Genomic DNA, 17,219 nt, shown 5'->3' with positions numbered 1-17,219 from the left:
ATTGTTAAACTGATTTAAATCTCCTTTAAAATATTACCAAGCAAATATTTTCCATATACAAAATGCAAAGGTAAATTTTACTTATAAATGAAAAACACCTGAAATATATACAAACATCTCTTGAACTGATATCAGAAAGTGAGAATTTGCAATCTTGCCCTTAGAAAATTATTTCAATCTCATTGAATAATTTTTTTTGCATGTAGGAAAAAAATATATTTTTTGTATGTATGAAAAGAAAATGAAGCTTTTCTCACAATATTCTTGTGTGAACACTATAACGTAATACGTTACGTTATGTAAGAGGCTTTAGGATTCTTAGGTGTCACAGATGTTTGCATATTCTCTGTGCTTTGATTTTCTTAACATTCTAACATGCTAGAGCACCTGAGATTTGGCAAGTTTGGGACAAAGACCATGAAATGTCAGTTCATTTCAATCTGTTTATTTAGTCCTAGATATTGCCGAATTCAGACTTAAATTGAAGAAAGTAGGGAAAACCACTAGACCATTCAGGTATGACCTAAATCAAATCTCTTATGATTATACAGTGGAAGTGAGAAATAGATTTAAAGGCCTAGATCTGATAGATAGAGTGCCTGATGAGCTATGGAATGAGGTTCGTGACACTGTACAGGAGACAGGGATCAAGACCATCCCCATGGAAAAGAAATGCAAAAAAGCAAAATGGCTGTCTGGGGAGGCCTTACAAATAGCTGTGAAAAGAAGACAAGCAAAAAGCAAAGGAGAAAAGGAAAGATATAAACATCTGAATGCAGAGTTCCAAAGAATAGCAAGAAGAGATAAGAAAGCCTTCTTCAGCGATCAGTGCAAAGAAATAGAGGAAAACAACAGAATGGGAAAGACTAGAGGTCTATTCAAGAAAATCAGAGATACCAAAGGAACATTTCATGCAAAGATGGGCTCGATAAAGGACAGAAATGGACCTAGCAGAAGCAGAAGAAATTAAGAAGAGATGGCAAGAATACACAGAAGAACTGTACAAAAAAGATCTTCACGACCCAGATAATCACGATGGTGTGATCACTGACCTAGAGCCAGACATCCTGGAATGTGAAGTCAAGTGGGCCTTAGAAAGCATCGCTATGAACAAAGCTAGTGGAGGTGATAGAATTCCAGTTGAGCTATTCCAAATCCTGAAAGATGATGCTGTGAAAGTGCTTCACTCAAATATGCCAGCAAATTTGGAAAACTCAGCAGTGGCCACAGGACTGGAAAAGGTCCGTTTTCATTCCAATCCCAAAGAAAGGCAATGCCAAAGAATGCTCAAACTACTGCACAATTGTACTCATCTCACACACTAGTAAAGTAATGCTCAAAATTCTCCAAGCCAGGCTCCAGCAATATGTGAACCGTGAACTTCCTGATGTGCAAGCTGGTTTTTGAAAAGGCAGAGGAACCAGAGATCAAATTGCCAACATCCACTGGATCATGGAAAAAGCAAGAGAGTTCCAGAAAAACATCTATTTCTGCTTTATCGACTATGCCAAAGCCTTTGACTATGTGGATCACAATAAACTGTGGAAAATTCTGAAAGAGATGGAATACCAGACCACCTGACCTGCCTCTTGAGAAATCTGTATGCAGGGCAGCAAGCAACAGTTAGAACTGGACATGGAACAACAGACTGGTTCCAAATAGGAAAAGGAGTATGTCAAGGCTGTATATTGTCACCTTGATTATTTGCCTTATATGCAGAGTACATCATGAGAGACACTGGACTGGAAGAAACACAAGCTAGAATCAAGATTGCCAGGAGAAATATCAATAACCTCAGATATGCAGATGACACCACCCTTATGGCAGAAAGTGAAGAGGAACTCAAAAGCCTCTTGATGAAGGTGAAAGTGGAGAGTGAAAAAGTTGGCTTAAAGCTCAACATTCAGAAAACGAGGATCATGGCATCTGGTCCCATCACTTCATGGCAAATAGATGGGAAAACAGTGGAAACAGTGTCAGACTTTATTTTTTGGGGCTCCCAAATCACTGCAGATGGTGACTGCAGCCATGAAATTAAAAGACTCTTACCCCTCGGAAGGAAAGTTATGACCAACCTAGATAGCATATTCAAAAGCAGAGACATTACTTTGCCAACAAAGGTTCGTCTAGTCAAGGCTATGGTTTTTCCTGTGGTCATGTATGGATGTGAGAGTTGGACTGTGAAGAAGGCTGAGTGCCGAAGAATTGATGCTTTTGAACTGTGGTGTTGGAGAAGACTCTTGAGAGTCCCTTGGACTGCAAGGAGATCAGCCCAGGGATTTCTTTGGAAGGAATGATGCTAAAGCTAAAACTCCGGTACTTTGGCCACCTCATGCAGAGTTGACTCATTGGAAAAGACTCTGATGCTGGGAGGGATTGAGGGCAAGAGGAGAAGGGGACGATAGAGGATGAGATGGCTGGATGGCATCACTGACTCCATGGACGTGAGTCTGAGTGAACTCCGGGAGTTGGTGATGGACGGGAGGCCTGGCGTGCTGTGATTCATGGGTCGCAAATAGTCGGACACGACTGAGCCACTGATCTGATCTGATTGCTATTCGCCACTCATTCTTGTCTTTCACAAACATTAAACTAAAATATGAAGTAGTATTCATTCTTTGGACCTGCTTTGATTGCAAACTTGACAAAATTTAGTTAGAAATAACTAGGCTCTTTTTTTATTCTTTTATTTGGAAAGCAGAATATTGTTACGGCAGCATCTCTCTCTCTCTCTCTCTTTTAATCCTGTAGCCAAAAGAGAAATTTATTGTAGAAGGAGAGTAGATAACTGAGTAACATATTTCATTTTAAAAGCTTTCATTTAATTATTTAAGGAAAAATGGTATGCAGATGGGGCTTCTCAGATGTCTCAGTGGTAAAGAATCCACTTGCCAATGCAGGAGTTGCAGGAGATGCCAGATAAATCCCTGAGTCAGAAAGATCCTCTGGAGAAGGGAATAGCAACCCATTCTAGTATTCTTGCCTGGAGAATACCACTGACAGAGGAGCCTGGCAGGCTACAGTCCATGGGGTTGCAAAGAGTTGGACATGACTGAGTGACTAACAAACATGCAATCAATGACTAGAAAAAATAGTTAAGGAAATAGCTCTCTCAAAAATTATTCTATTCACACCTATTCCTAACCCTATCATACCACTGAAGAATTAGCAGTTATTTAAACAGTTTTAACTTGAAAATATCCCTAGTTTCCAACTTCAAAACTCCTGAAACTCCCACTGGTATGTAGAATATCTGTCACCACATAACCTTTATCAAAAACTTTCATTTTAGCATTTAGCTGTCTCGAAAGGACATTATTTATGATGCTATGTGAAAAATGAGTAGATGGAAAGTGACATGGAAATGGACTTTCAATCACAAGGCTATGACCAGGGAGAAAGAGAGGTAATGGTAGCTTGGGAGAGAAGTAAATGGATGTCAGGACTAATTTTGAGATGGGATGCCCAGGACTTGCTGATGCATGTAATTCGAGGGTTAAGAGGGCAGGAACAGTCAGGAATGCGCCTAGTCTTCAGACTTGCACTCCCATAGTATTGATACTCAAATAAGAGCCATCCCAGAAGGGAGAGGGTGTAGGATAAGCAAATCAAGAGTGCCTCACTGGCAACAAAGGAAGAGTCTATTCTAAAATCTTTTGTTGTTGTTGTTGTTATAACAATATAACAGATTTATTATAACAAATCTGTTGTTGTTCTAAATCTTTTGTTGTTGTCCCTGGCAACAAAAGAAGAGTCTTTTCTAAAATCTCTGCAACATTTTGACTGCTGGAAAAAAAAAATTACCTGCACAACTTGGCTGGGGGAAACTTTAAGAAGTATAACCATTATTTTAAGATAAATGCTCTAAAGTCTGCCTTGTGTCTTCTAGTTTCTCGGTGATTGGACCCATTGATAACATGAGCTGTGCTGTCATAACAAGAAATCAGGTGTATTCCGAAGACTGTGACTCCAAATTTAATGGCATTTGCCAGAGAGATGCTGTCTGAACAACAAAAGCAAACCTGTGCATTTAAATAATTGGAAGAGAAATATATGGATGTTAACAGTGCCTATCTTTTTTTGGAATACAAACTTATTTTTTAATACAAACAAAAAATTTTCATGTATTCTGTACAGATACAACACTCCAAAATTAGAAAATGGAATAACTTATTTTTAAACTAGAAAACATAATTCCCTATTTTTTTTTATAATGCTATTAGAGATTATTATAAATTACTTTTAAATGTGGTAATTGTATTGTGGTTATGTTGTACGGACAGATAGGAAAACATTCACGATATTATGTCTAGAATTTGCTTAATTTATAAATGATACAAGATTGTTGTTGTTGTTGTTCAGTCACCCAGTCGTGTCTGACTCTTCTTGACCCCGTGGACAGCAGCATGCCAGGCCTCCCTGTCCCTCACTATCTCCTGGAGTTTCCCCAAGTTCATGTCCATTGCATCAGTGATGCCATCCAGCCATCACATCCTCTGACACACTCTTCTCCTTTTGCCTTCAATCTTTCCTGGAATCAGGGTCTTTTTCAATGAGTCAGCTGTTCACATCAGGTAACCAAAGTATTGGAGCTTCAGCTTCAGCATTAGTTCTTCCAATGAGTATTCAGGGTTGATTTCCTTTAAGACTGACTGGTTACAAGATTGACAATGAGTTAATAACTTAAAACTGAATAATGAGTATATGCGACTTACCGTATTATTTTCTCTACTTTTAAATATGTTTGACAATTTCCTAACACAAAACAAAACATGTTTTGGTTGGGGAAGAATGTTGATTTCTGACTTCAGTCTTTGACATTCTTATTTATCCCTGTTGCTGCAGTGTCTAAAAAATATGAAATTTAATTTTCTAATCCTGCTTATTCTCTATTTCTTAGGTTCTAACTCTTCCTGTGCATTTGATGAAATAATAGACCAGTGCATAGATGTGGTTATACAACATTTTTTTTTCTTCATGGTGGGCTTTGTCCTTAATTATTTTCAGTTTTTATCAAAAAGAAATCAAACTTTCAACTGGTAATAAAGTACTCAGCCATTGTAATTATGAGTGGCTTTCTGAAGTAATATACAATCTTGTATTTAATGTGATTTTACAATTCATTTCCCTTTAATCAAATTTGGATTTAAACATTGTTATATTGAGAATTGTCTCACTCCCTTAGTTTTCTAACTGAAATTTTATACAAAGTACCTTATTTTTTCTTTCATTTATCCAAAATGCACTCATATTTCAAAGTAAATTCAACAGTTTGTGTGCCCTAAGTAGGTGAGGAGGTATGACATAACATCATCAGAAAGTTCTCTGTAGTTCATGCTGAGCCATCAGGAATTGATTCACCCTGATAGGTATGACTTAAAGGAAAACAAGGAGTGAATTACTTTAAACCATTAAGCAGTTAAAATTAATTTGTAATCATGAACCAACAGCAAAAATAAAACACATTATAAATCAAGCAAAATTTGAACTTAATCTGTGCCAAAATGTAATTTTGGCTAAATTTCATATTTTCAAGTTTTCTTGGTGACAAATGATGAATAGATACAATATGCCTGTGCTTGCTTACATGCTGATATTTTCCAAGTATTTGCATTCACATATAGTGCCAGGAACAACATTTATGGGTGGGACTCACAAGAATCTCCTTTTCATTTATCAGAAAGTTTCATCTGAAACTAATTTAGGAGTGAGCCTCCATTGGCGGATTCATTTTGATTTGGCAAAGGTAATACAATTATGTAAAGTTTAAAAAAAAAAAAAAGATATGGAAGAAAGAGTAGTCTGTGTGTTTCTGTATGTTTATCCTGTAACCTAGACTCTTTCTTTTTCTCCAGCTTCTCCATCCTAAGTGTCTATGTATTCTCCTACACTCTCCTTCCTTCTTGTACTGAGAGGTTACAGTTACCTAGGCAGGAAGTTAACTCAAACAAATGTAACAAAGAAGGGCTTAATATAATTTTCCCCACACCCTACAGAGTTTGAATTTTATGACACATCTAGGGTTGCATCCTATCATATTTCCTTGTTCTTACTTGGAAAAGGGAAATATTTTTCAATAATCTATTCTCTATTAACTTTTAATGTTATTTTTCTAGTTTATCTTCTGTAATCTAAGCTTTGTAATTTTAATATAGAACTCTGATAATGTATCTGTGTCATACTTATAGAGTTAGGGTCCTTCCTTTCCCTTATTTGTAAGATATTATTTAAGTACATGTTTGTTCATAGATGACTCTCTTGTAACATTTATTTAAACCAAAGTTGCTATGGTTAGTGGTTTGTAATATTTACACATATTAAGCACATATATTTCTCTAACTTTTAAGCAGTAGGTCTTGGCTGACCTATCAATATAAATCCCTTTAAATTTATCGTAACTACTAATGCAGTAAATGTCATCTAATTGTATACTGTAACTTTGGTCCTATTTCACAGAAGTTTCCTGACTTGTGCTCATGATGGGCAATTATGTGCCTTGAATTAATAAGATTCTATATATAATCATTCATTCATTCAATAACTTTAAGTTCCTTTAATTCTTGAAAAATTTTATTGTATGCCAGAAACTAACATTTGTAAACCAACTACACTTCGATTAAAAAAAAAAAAAAACTTACAAAATTCTTTATTGATTTCTCAATTTATTCTATGTTTTAGATATTGGTTTGCTGCAAATCCACTTGATATCAACAAATCCCCTGGAACTGTGGACTCCATCAGAACTCAAAAAAGCAAAGGGTCCATTCCCACTGATTTCAAACCTGAAAAGAAACAATAAAAATCAGTTTGGGACCATTTTCAGCTATAATCAAAAATATAATTAAGAATAGAGCAATTTGAAGCATTTTATACAAAACACTGAGCTTTACTCACCTATCACAATACCCTACTCCCCAAATATCTGTTTTTTTAAAGCAATGTAGGTATTTAATATTACTATTATTATTAGCATAATCTGTCAACTTATTTAGGGCAATAGGTAGAAAGACAGAGATACAAATAGACAAAGAGAAATAATAGATATAAATAAAAGCTTATATCTATCTCCATTTATCTAACTTTATCTAACTATATTTATTTCTTTCGAGAGAGAGAAAGTGTTTCTAAATCAAGTGATATATGGAATTTTTTAAAAGCAGTTCCCTAGCATATTACCTGGTATATTTTTAGCCAATGTTCAGTTTTGAAAGTAAACAAGATTTATATTCATTTGGCACTTTTGAAATATACTGATATGGAAACCAAGGAGACTAATTATAATAATTTTTATCAATTTGCATCACCAATTCAATGGACATGAACTTAGGCGAACTCCAGGAGATGGTGAAGGACGGAGAAGCCTGGCATGCTGCAGTCTATGGAGTCAAGAAGAGTCAGACATGACTTGGCAACTGAACAACAACAAAAGCAATATTATTTATTTATATAACTATTTCTTGAGGGAATGTTGTTTCCTGACTTTGTATCCATGTCTTCCTGCCTTAATATTATTAATTGATAGATAGAAAAATGGAAACCAATTTAGAACTATGGAAAGATGAAAGATTATACTCATTGCATAAAAAGAAAAAGATTGATTATCAACTAAGCAAATTGATAAAATTTATTTACAGTGAGTTGGCTGTTCATATCAGGTGGTCAAACTACTGGAGCTTCAGCTCCAGCATCAGGCTTTCCAATGAGTATTCATGGTTGATTTCTTTTAAGACTGACTGGTTTGATGTCCTTGTTGTCCAAGGGACTCCCAAGAGTTTTCTCCAGCACCACAATTTGAAAGCATCAATTCTTCTGTGCTCTGCCTTCTTTAAGGTCCAGTTCTCACATCCATACATGTCCACTGGAAAGATCATAGCCTTTACTACACAGGTCTTTGTCAGCAAAGTGATGTCTTCTCTTTTTAACATACTGTCCAAATTTGTCATAGTTTTCCTGCCAAGAGGCAATCTTCTTCTAATTTCATGGCTGCAGTCACCATCCACTGTGATTTTAGAGCCCGAGAAGAAGAAATCTGTCACTGCTCCCACCTTTTCCCCTTCTATTTTCCATGGAGTGATGGGACCAGATGCCATGATCTTAGTTTTTTCTAATACTGAGTTTTAAGCCAGCTTTTTCACTCTCCTCCTTCACCCTCAACAAGAGGTTCTTTAGTTCTTCTTTGCTTTCTGCCATTAAAGTGGTATCATCCACATATCTGAGGTTGCTGATATTCCTCCAAGAAATCTTGGAGAGTTAAAGACTTTTAACTTGGAAATATGGTTATTTCCATATGGTCTCTAACACTTTAAAGAAAAAAAAGAGAGATCTTACAAAAATTTTAAAAGTACAATACATGTGCTTTGACTTTGAATTTGCAGAAGAGTTGAATTTCAGTTAGCAATAGGAGGGTTTATTAGCAAGAGCTTGACAATAAAAATAAAATGAAACAAGGAACAAAAATAAAAATGGAAAATTTCACTGCATGCCATATAACAAAATTAGAAGGAAGGTGGGTTGGTCTAGGGTATGTTTCAATCTAAGAAGACACATGTCACAGGGTAGAAACTGAGAAAGACAATTACACATAGAAAACAGGGAGACTTATTTACAATAATGCAACTCAAATTGATTTAAAGTTTTTATACAGCACCAGAATAGAACCTTTCCTAGTAAATTTGAAACTCACCCAGCATTGAATGTAGTGCCATTTGTCCATTTCCAAGACTCTCCTAGTTTTCTGCTTAATCCAATCCAGTACATAGAAGTTCCTGCATGCTTCTTCAAAAATTTCTTTCACACAAATCAGAGAATTATCCATTACTCGATATTTTATAGCATATAGCTAACATACTTCTCACTGGAACATCCCATTTTATGATTTACATCCTAATTTGTGTGCCCTAATGCTTCCATAGCAACAAACAACACAGATGGTGATATTCAGGTTAGCTTTATGAGAATAATTTTCACTTTGCTCTTTTACTTCTTAAATATATCTAAGTAGTAGAGTGACTTCTAACAAGTCATCAAAGCTCTTTGAGCTACTATGTCTTGAATTACCATTAAGGATAAGTTCTCTCTCTCAAATGAGAAACTGATGAAAAAATCATATTTGACTTCCTTTCCTACAAGTTCTACTGCATAAAACACCAGTATGTTTCTCACAGAGTAAAGGACAGAGACTCTAAACTGACAGGATGTTATGTCTGGCTGACAAATTCAGGAGCTGAGTATTTCTATAAGAACAGGCATATCATGTTTCTTAAGGGTGGCAGAAGACTAACACATGTCTTATTCTGTGCACAGATCTTCTCTCCCAAATTATAGAGAGGTGAGGGTGTTTAAAGGAAAGTATAAGTACTGTTAAAATAGGAAAACTCAGAAACTACTTTGAATAGATACCAGTGGCTACTGCTGCTGAAGCTGAAGCTCCAATACTTTGGCCACTTGATGAAAAGACATAACTCATTGGAAAAGACTCTGATGCTGGGCAAGTTTGAAGGCAAAAGAAAAGGGGGCGCCAGAGGATGAGGTGGTGAGATAGCATCATCCACTCAGTGGACATGAATTCGAGCAAACTCTGGGAGATAGAGGAGGACAGAGGAGTCTGGTGTACTATAGTCCATGGAGTTGCAAAAAGTCAGACATGACTTAGTGACTGAATAACAACAGATACCAGAATAATAATGTCATTGCTGTATGATTTCACTTATATGTGGAATCTAAACAACAAAACAAATGATCAAACACAAGAAGACAGAAACAGAGTCTCAGATACAGAAAACAAATAGGTGGTTGTCAGTGCAGAGATGGGTGGGGAGAGAAAAGAAATAGTTGAAAGAGCTTTGAACTTCCAGTTGCAAAATAATGAGTCATGGGTATGAAATGTACAAAGTGGGGAATATAATCTATAAATGCTTGATAGCATCTGGGGATATATATCATATGGTGACATATCATAACTAGAATTATCCTGGTGGTCATTTTGAAAAGTATTGAAATATCAAATCACTATTGTGTGTAACAGGAACTAACATATGTTACAGGTCAATTAAACTTCAAAAACAAACAAATGAAAAAACTCATAGAAAAAGAGATGGGATTTGTGGTTACTAGAGGTGGGGTGGGAGGAGGGGGGAATGGATGAAGGTGGTCAAAAGGTAAAAACTTCCAGATACAAATAAGTGCCAGGAATGTCATGTACAACATGATACATATAATTAACATATTGTATGTTATGTATAGAATTTGTTGAGAGAGAGATGCTCAGAGTTCTCAACACAAGAAAAAAACTATTTTCTATTTCTTTAATTTTATATCTACAGGAGATGATGGATGTTCACTAAATTTATTGTGATAATCATTTCATGATGGGTGTATGTAAGTCAAATCATTATGCTGTATACCTTAAACTTATACAATTATATCTCAGTAAAACTAGAAGAGACAATGTAATTTCCATTGCACATTGTCTCCTATAATCAGAAATCTAATTTCTGGGAGAATATGATTTCTTCTAATAAAATATATTCCACAGTCTCTCCTACTGATTCCTTGCTACTGAACCACAAACCTATAGTTTTTCTTCATAAGTAAACAAACCGCTCCACCAAACATTTGCCTTTCAACATAGAGATCAAACATATGGATACCAAGGTGGGAAGAGGAGAGGAGGAATGAATTGGAAAATTGGGATTGACATATACACACTTTTGATAATATGCATATAATAGATAGCTTATGTGAACCTCAGAATCAGTGCTCTGTGGTGACCTAAATGGGAAGAAAATTTTTTTAAAAAGGGGATATATGTATACATATAGCCTATTCAATTTGCTGTACTGTAGAAACTAACACAACATTATAAAGCAATTATACTACAATAAAAGCTAATTAAAAATAAATAATTTGTATTTCCATCTCATGTGAATTGCTTTCTTTCACTTTGATGTTCCAAACCCTTACTCCTTTCTTCTTCTCTCAGATGACATATAAGCCTCAATTGCCTAACTTGTCCATGAGAGTCATTTCTTATAAAGCCCTCATATGTACATAATTAATTTGGTTTTCTCCTGTTAATCTGTCTCATGTCAGTTGAATTCTTAGATCAGCCAGAAGAACATAGAAGGGTAGGGGAATTTTTTCCCCTCTCTGACATAATCATGAAGTATTAGCTTTTATCATTTTTTTTTCCCTTTGTACAAAATTTAGCTTTGAAATAATTGAAAACTTTTCCCTTTTCTTACCATATCCTCTGGTGTATCAATCTGAGCAAGTTCTGATCCCTGTGAATTGCAAAATCTTTTACTGGCTGTCCAATTTCTGGTATCATCCGAAAAATAGAAGCACTTCCTTCTTACACCAATCCACTCCTCTGAACATTCCATAGCTTTGGCACTTTCTGAAGATATCAAACATAATACTGAAAAAAAAAAAAAAAAAAAAGAAATGAATAAAAACAATTACAAAGTGTTTGTACTCATTCTGGTGAATCAATTTTATTTTTCACTACCATGGTTTGAAACCTGAAAACTAGCTTCACTCATGGAATGATGGATGAATTCAATTCCTCTGTTGTCCATAACGAAGACCATTTAGTGGTTGAGAAGTCTAGACTTTATTTTATTTTCCTGGCTTCTATTTTGAGAAGTGGAACTGCAAATCTCTCATGGTCTATACTGACATCCTACCAAAAATTATGCTGCAGATTTAGCAACCAAGGAAGAGACATAAATATAATATAGTGTCAAGGACCAATGTAAGAAATAAAGGCTTATTTTTACCTCAAAGAAATGTAAAGGTTAAAGACAGGAGAGGACATATGAGCTAAGGAAGTGAAATTCATCATAAAGGACAATGAATCATTGAAATCTGAATTAATCAAATATTGGTTCTATGTAACCAATATTTAGTGCCAAAGAAGCTGGAATAATGATGACTTTATTTCTCTGTACGTTGTTTTGAGAATTTACTGTTTCTGGATTTTAGTGAGGTGCTGAGTAATTAGGTTAGATAAAGTCCTGGCCCTCCAAATGTTTAAAGCTAATTAACGGGTACAGTGTCAAGTAAACATTTAAATGTAGAGCCAACTCCTAACTCCTGACTTTTTCTCTTCTGTAATACTCAGAACTGGATCCAGACTACCACAAACAGGTAATAAAATACATCGTTTCAATTTTACCTTTTTAGTGAATAAATGAATGAAAATATGTCTTAGAGAAACTCTTCCCTCTAAATATTTAATTTACAGATGTTTAAATATAATTAGTATTGTGCTCTCAGAACTTTATAATGACAGAAGAGCCTATAAGCAGGAATAATATCAGAACTTTTGTGAATGACCAAAAGAAAGAAAGAAAACGAGACTCAAGAATGTTAACTGTTAATTTAATTTCAGAGCTAAATTCAGCAAAACTTGCAGATGGAAAATCAAATTCTGGAGACTATTAGGCTACAAGTCATAAATTAAAATCTACCTTTGGGTATTTTTCACAAAATAGACCCATGATATCCAGAAAAAAATGTAAACTTCTTCATCTTTGAAAATTTACTCCAACAGAGAAAATCTTGAAGTAAATCCCTAGTTCCATATTTTCCTTTTTTCTTTTAACATAATAGAAATAAGCAAATATTTTCATAGAGCAACTATTAGTAATATAACTCACTCTTGATCCAAAAGAAATTAAAGAAATAATGCAATTATGGGGACAGTGTTGTATGGTAGTTAAAATATCAGAAATTAGAGAACTGGAATTTAGCCAGCAGAAAAGAATCTCAATTCTGGTTGGCCCTGGAATTTATTATTTGTAAAAAGCGACTAACTCACTCTGATTGCTATTTCTTTGGGTGTGAATGGATTTCGTAACTATTTCATAGTCTTGTGTAGATTAAATATAAAAAATATAATAATAAATATAGTATATTTAACATTATTAAATTATTAATTAATAAATTAATAAATTATTATTTATTAGTTCACACAAAATACTCTCAATTAAACAGTAATTGCTGTTGCTGTCTGAGGGTTATCTGAGAATTTATGATTATTTTAGTCAAAGATCAAGAACTCTTACGAAGTCAAGAAGATGACTAAGTTCTCAGAGTATTTTTAAGAGAGGCAAGGAAGGTGGTATATGTGTGCTCAGTCGCCTCAGTCATGTCTGATTCTTTGTGACCCCAAAGAACCGTACATAGTCAGCTTTCTCTGTTCATGGGATTTTCCCAGCAAGAATACTGCAGTGGGCAGCCATGTCCTCCTCCAGAGGATCTTCCCGACCCAGGGACCAAACCTGCGTCTCCTGCATTGTAGGCATATTCTTCACAGTGGAACTACTGGAAAGCCCCAAGGAAGGTGGCAAAAGCTGCCAAGCTAGTAGGAACCTGAGGTTGTCTCTACAGTCCTTTTATTACTGCAGAGTTGAGAGATTTGGGACTAAGCATGAGGTATAAATGCATAGCCTGCTGCATAAAGAACCAAAGAAAATTCACAAGTCACCCACCTGTTACTACTACAAGGACAGCTATAAAAATCAGGGCAAGTATAAGAAATTTATTTTCCTTACACCAGTCTTTTTTCAACTTGCAAACTGTAAAATGAAAAAAAAAAAATTATTGTAAAATTTCCAGAGAAATTCTGACTGGGAACTGATTATTCATTTATTCCTCTGCCATAATAATCAATCAAGAAACTCTCACTAAAAGCATCTACATTTTAAATTAATAAAGGATATACTGGCCTTACAAAGTACTAATACAAGGAAGATAAGCCCCAGTGACTGCTGTAACTGCTCAGATTGGCAGTGGGGAGTGAGGAGAGTACTTAGATTTGATGGAAGGAAGAAAGAAAAACAAGGTTATCCCTAAGGTGGAAATAGTGTGAATGAAAGATTAGAGTCAAGAAAGCATCATAATCAACAAAAGGGCTATAATCAGACAAATGGCTACAAAGGAAATATGAATCAACCAAAACAAAGATAGGGAAGAAAAGAAAGTCATAAGTATGTATGACAGAAGAATTGAAATGTAAGATAAATTGTTTTTTTTTTTAATTTGGTAAGCAACAGAGGGCAGAAGTTTAATTTCTTTGAGCAAAAGCATGTTAAGCTAAAAACAGCAATTTGTACTGAGCAGAATAAATTACAAAGGAGAAGGAATTTAGCACTTGTGGAAATGTTAGGACATTAGGAACAAACAGTAATAATTCTATTAATGACTAAGATCGCCATGTCTGACACATTATTCAGTTCAGTCATTCAATCATGTCTGACTCTTTGTGACCCCATGGACTGCAACACATCAGGCTTCCTTGCCCATCACCAACTCCCAGAGCTTTCTCAAACTCATGTCCATTGAGTCGGTGACTCCATCCAACCATTTCATCCTCTGTCATACCATTAGCAGATATAAAAACAATCTGGGAAGATTGTGTACACACAGGCACACACACATTTAATACCAGAAAAAGAAAAATTTGAAGAAAAAAATAAAAAAGATGTCATACACTCTGTCTCTATTCAGAGTTGTATCACAGACTTAGTGGTTGAAAGTGAAGTTTTTAGGTTTTGTAGGGGAGGCAAAACTTTAACTATACACATCTTGGGTTTTCAGCTGGCTTTTTTTTTTTTTAAACAAAAAGACAGATTAATAAGAGAAAAACAATTTATTAATGACCATGGTGCACACCACTTGGGAAAAACCTAAATGAAGAATAATTAAAAGCAATAGCTTAGAACCCCAACTAATGGAGCATCTTCCACAAAGGACAATACATTTCTAGAAAAAATGAGAGGACAGAAAAAGCAGTTTTTGACTTTTATGGGTGGCCAACTGTGAGAAGGCAAATATTTAGGGAGAAATTAATAGAGTAATTGAGAGAATTTGTATCCTGTCTTTGGGCAGAAACAAAGGCAGGCACAATGAATTTTCCCTGCTGTTTATTGGTTTCTACATGCCTTCAACTCAAAGTCATTTTTATATCAAAAGGCAAATTTTGAGGTGACATGTTCCGGTTTCCTTCAGTTTCATTATCACAATAAAAAGGGTAAAGGATTCTAATGGAAGAGATGTATCTGCAATGATTTCAGACAGTATGATTACATAAAAAGAAACACCAACAGAATCAACTTTTATTTCCTTTAATTTTCTTGTATCACTGACAACAGCTAGAACTCCACTAGGTTGAAGGGTACAAGAGTGAGCACCTTTTCTTGTTCTTAATCCTAAATCTATAACATTTCATTACTGAACATCATAAAAATGCTGCATAAACTTAACATATAAAAGAGAGATGGGTGAAGATGTCGGAGTAGGAACACCCTGGGGTCACCTCAACTCACAGGCACATCAAAATCACAGCTACCTGCTGAACAACCATCAATGAAAAAGACTGAAACCTACCAGAAAATATCTTCTATAACTAAGGATATAAATAAAGAGCCATAAAGAGATGGGTAAGAGGGGTGAACTCACAGTTTAGTCAAGTCCCGTATGCCCCATGCGGGTGATTCACAAACTGGAGAGTAATTATATTGTAGAGGTTCTCCCACAGATGTGAGAGTTCCTTAGGCTCCTCAGATCCCTCAGCCTAGGGATTCCGCACCTGAAGGATGGGCACACAGGGCATTTGGCTCTGAAGTTCAGCGGGGTTTAATTTTAGGAGTCTCATAGGACTGGGGAAATAGAACCGTCACTCTTAAAGGGCACATGTTGGGGGCCGGCATGAGGCACTCCGCCCATGGCAAAGGTCATGAGGAAGGAGGCTCGACATACGCAAAGGCGGGATCGAGCCTCAGGAGTTCCCCTGGAAATTCTCGAGCATCTACCCCCATAACCAGAGCCTGCTTACTTTACTACTTTGTGCTCTACCCTACACCTCTGACTTTACGGGGGGCTGTCCCCCATCACCTCTTTCGGAGAAGGAGTTAACTTAGAGCTCCAGTTAATAATAATTCCTGGGCGTGGCAGGAGTGTTTCAACTTACAAACTCCTCTGAAGGTTCTCTAGCCTACCTGACAGGCTTGTCCGGCCACATGTGATTGCTCACAGCCTCCCAACCGTGAGAGGCACGAGATGCTTTAAATCTTCTAAAAACAGGTTCCTTAGAAAACCATTAGTATAAGTATAGTGGGCTGATTAGAAATTGTATTGGTGAAGGGTTTTTCATTTGTTGAGCCAATGTTTGTTGCTAAGACTCCACATCCCCTGCCCTTACACACATTAATGAATATATAGAAGAAATAAGTATTAATCTTTGATATAAATCACATTAGACCTTAGGCTAAGTAAATTCTTTCCTTAACCAAAACCCACTACACCCTCACCCTGTAGGAATGTAACTTTATTTGGGTGGCGTCTGTTTTAAGAATAATCACCCTTGGAGAAAAAAGTGTTCTGGTTGACTGACCACTGTCACAAGAAGAGGGTCAAAAATTGTCAGCAGGCCCCCCTGGCCAGAAGATGATGTAACACCTCTAAGACCTCTGTATACATTTGTATGAAGCACTTGACTTTAATAAAAGTCAGGACTGCTGTCCCCAGGTGACTTTTGTATAACATCTCAGTGTATAAAAACAGACTCTGGAAAATAAAGAATTGGGATCAGTTCCTCGAAATACTGGTCTCCCCATGTCTCTCTCTCTCTCTCAAACTCTGGCTGAGTCTCCATCTGGAGCGTGGAACCCGCCATGCTTACTAATTATGCCTGGGCTTCTAAGATCCGACCGGGGAGGCCTCAGTGTTTCCTCTCCTTCTCCTCTCCTTCGGGAGAATGGAAGGACGCCTGCAGCCTACGTAAGTGGTGCAAGCTTCTTGTCTTGAAGTTTTATTGGTCTCCCACGTAAATCAAGCTACTCAGCCTCTTTTCTCCACTGAATTTTCCTACTGAGCTATCCACATTCTATTACTCTTTACATCTCTAATTAATGTATAATTGAAGCTATTGTATCCTGATCCTTGCGGAAGCTGTCTCCCCTTCGAATACCCTGAATCAGCCAGGGCTAGACCCCGGCAGGCACACACAGAATCTCACACACTTCAGGACCCAGGGCAAAAGCAGAAATTTGATAGGAGCTTGAGCCAGACCCACCTGCTTCTCTTGGAGCATCTCCTGTAGAGGCTGGGAGGGCCTGCATCTCATCGTGGAGACATGGACACTGGTGGAAGCAAACGGCTTCCACACTGGGAGCTTCTTCTGGCAGGTAAATGCTGGTGTAGGACGAAGTCAT

General features: G+C 36.4%; 2 protein-coding genes across 3 annotated transcripts in view; one reads left to right on the top strand and one right to left on the bottom strand.

Annotated features, from left to right (window-relative positions):
- The window catches only part of KLRF2 (killer cell lectin like receptor F2), a 22,832-nt gene extending 11,911 nt beyond the window's left edge, over positions 1-10,921 (top strand). For both annotated transcript variants that reach the window (XM_070790150.1, XM_070790149.1), the window contains one exon: positions 3,890-10,921. In XM_070790150.1, the coding sequence (XP_070646251.1) occupies positions 3,890-4,007 (118 nt within the window). In that variant the 3' untranslated portion in view covers positions 4,008-10,921. The remainder of the gene's footprint in view (positions 1-3,889) is intronic.
- On the bottom strand, positions 6,668-17,219 carry LOC109558581 (C-type lectin domain family 2 member A). Its single transcript, XM_070788780.1, has 5 exons — positions 17,081-17,219; positions 13,497-13,583; positions 11,244-11,419; positions 8,684-8,787; positions 6,668-6,782 (listed from the first exon to the last, which is right to left on the bottom strand). The coding sequence occupies exons 1-5, from the start codon at positions 17,217-17,219 to the stop codon at positions 6,668-6,670; spliced, it is 621 nt and encodes a 206-aa protein (XP_070644881.1).

The sequence above is a fragment of the Bos indicus genome, chromosome 5, assembly GCF_029378745.1.
Source record: "Bos indicus isolate NIAB-ARS_2022 breed Sahiwal x Tharparkar chromosome 5, NIAB-ARS_B.indTharparkar_mat_pri_1.0, whole genome shotgun sequence".
Taxonomy (NCBI): domain Eukaryota; kingdom Metazoa; phylum Chordata; class Mammalia; order Artiodactyla; family Bovidae; genus Bos; species Bos indicus.
Note: the sequence above shows the minus strand (reverse complement) of the source record. Positions and strands in the feature narration are given on the sequence as shown.

Excerpts from the sequence above, each read along its gene's own strand:
- LOC109558581 (XM_070788780.1), bottom strand. The coding sequence starts at position 17,219 with ATGACTTCGTCCTACACCAGCATTTACCTGCCAGAAGAAGCTCCCAGT. Across the intron at positions 8,788-11,243 it reads TTGATACACCAGAGGATATG|AAATTTTTGAAGAAGCATGC; the intron begins GTAAGAAAAGGG and ends TTTGTGTGAAAG. Across the intron at positions 6,783-8,683 it reads GGCACTACATTCAATGCTGG|GTTTGAAATCAGTGGGAATG; the intron begins GTGAGTTTCAAA and ends GTTTCTTTTCAG.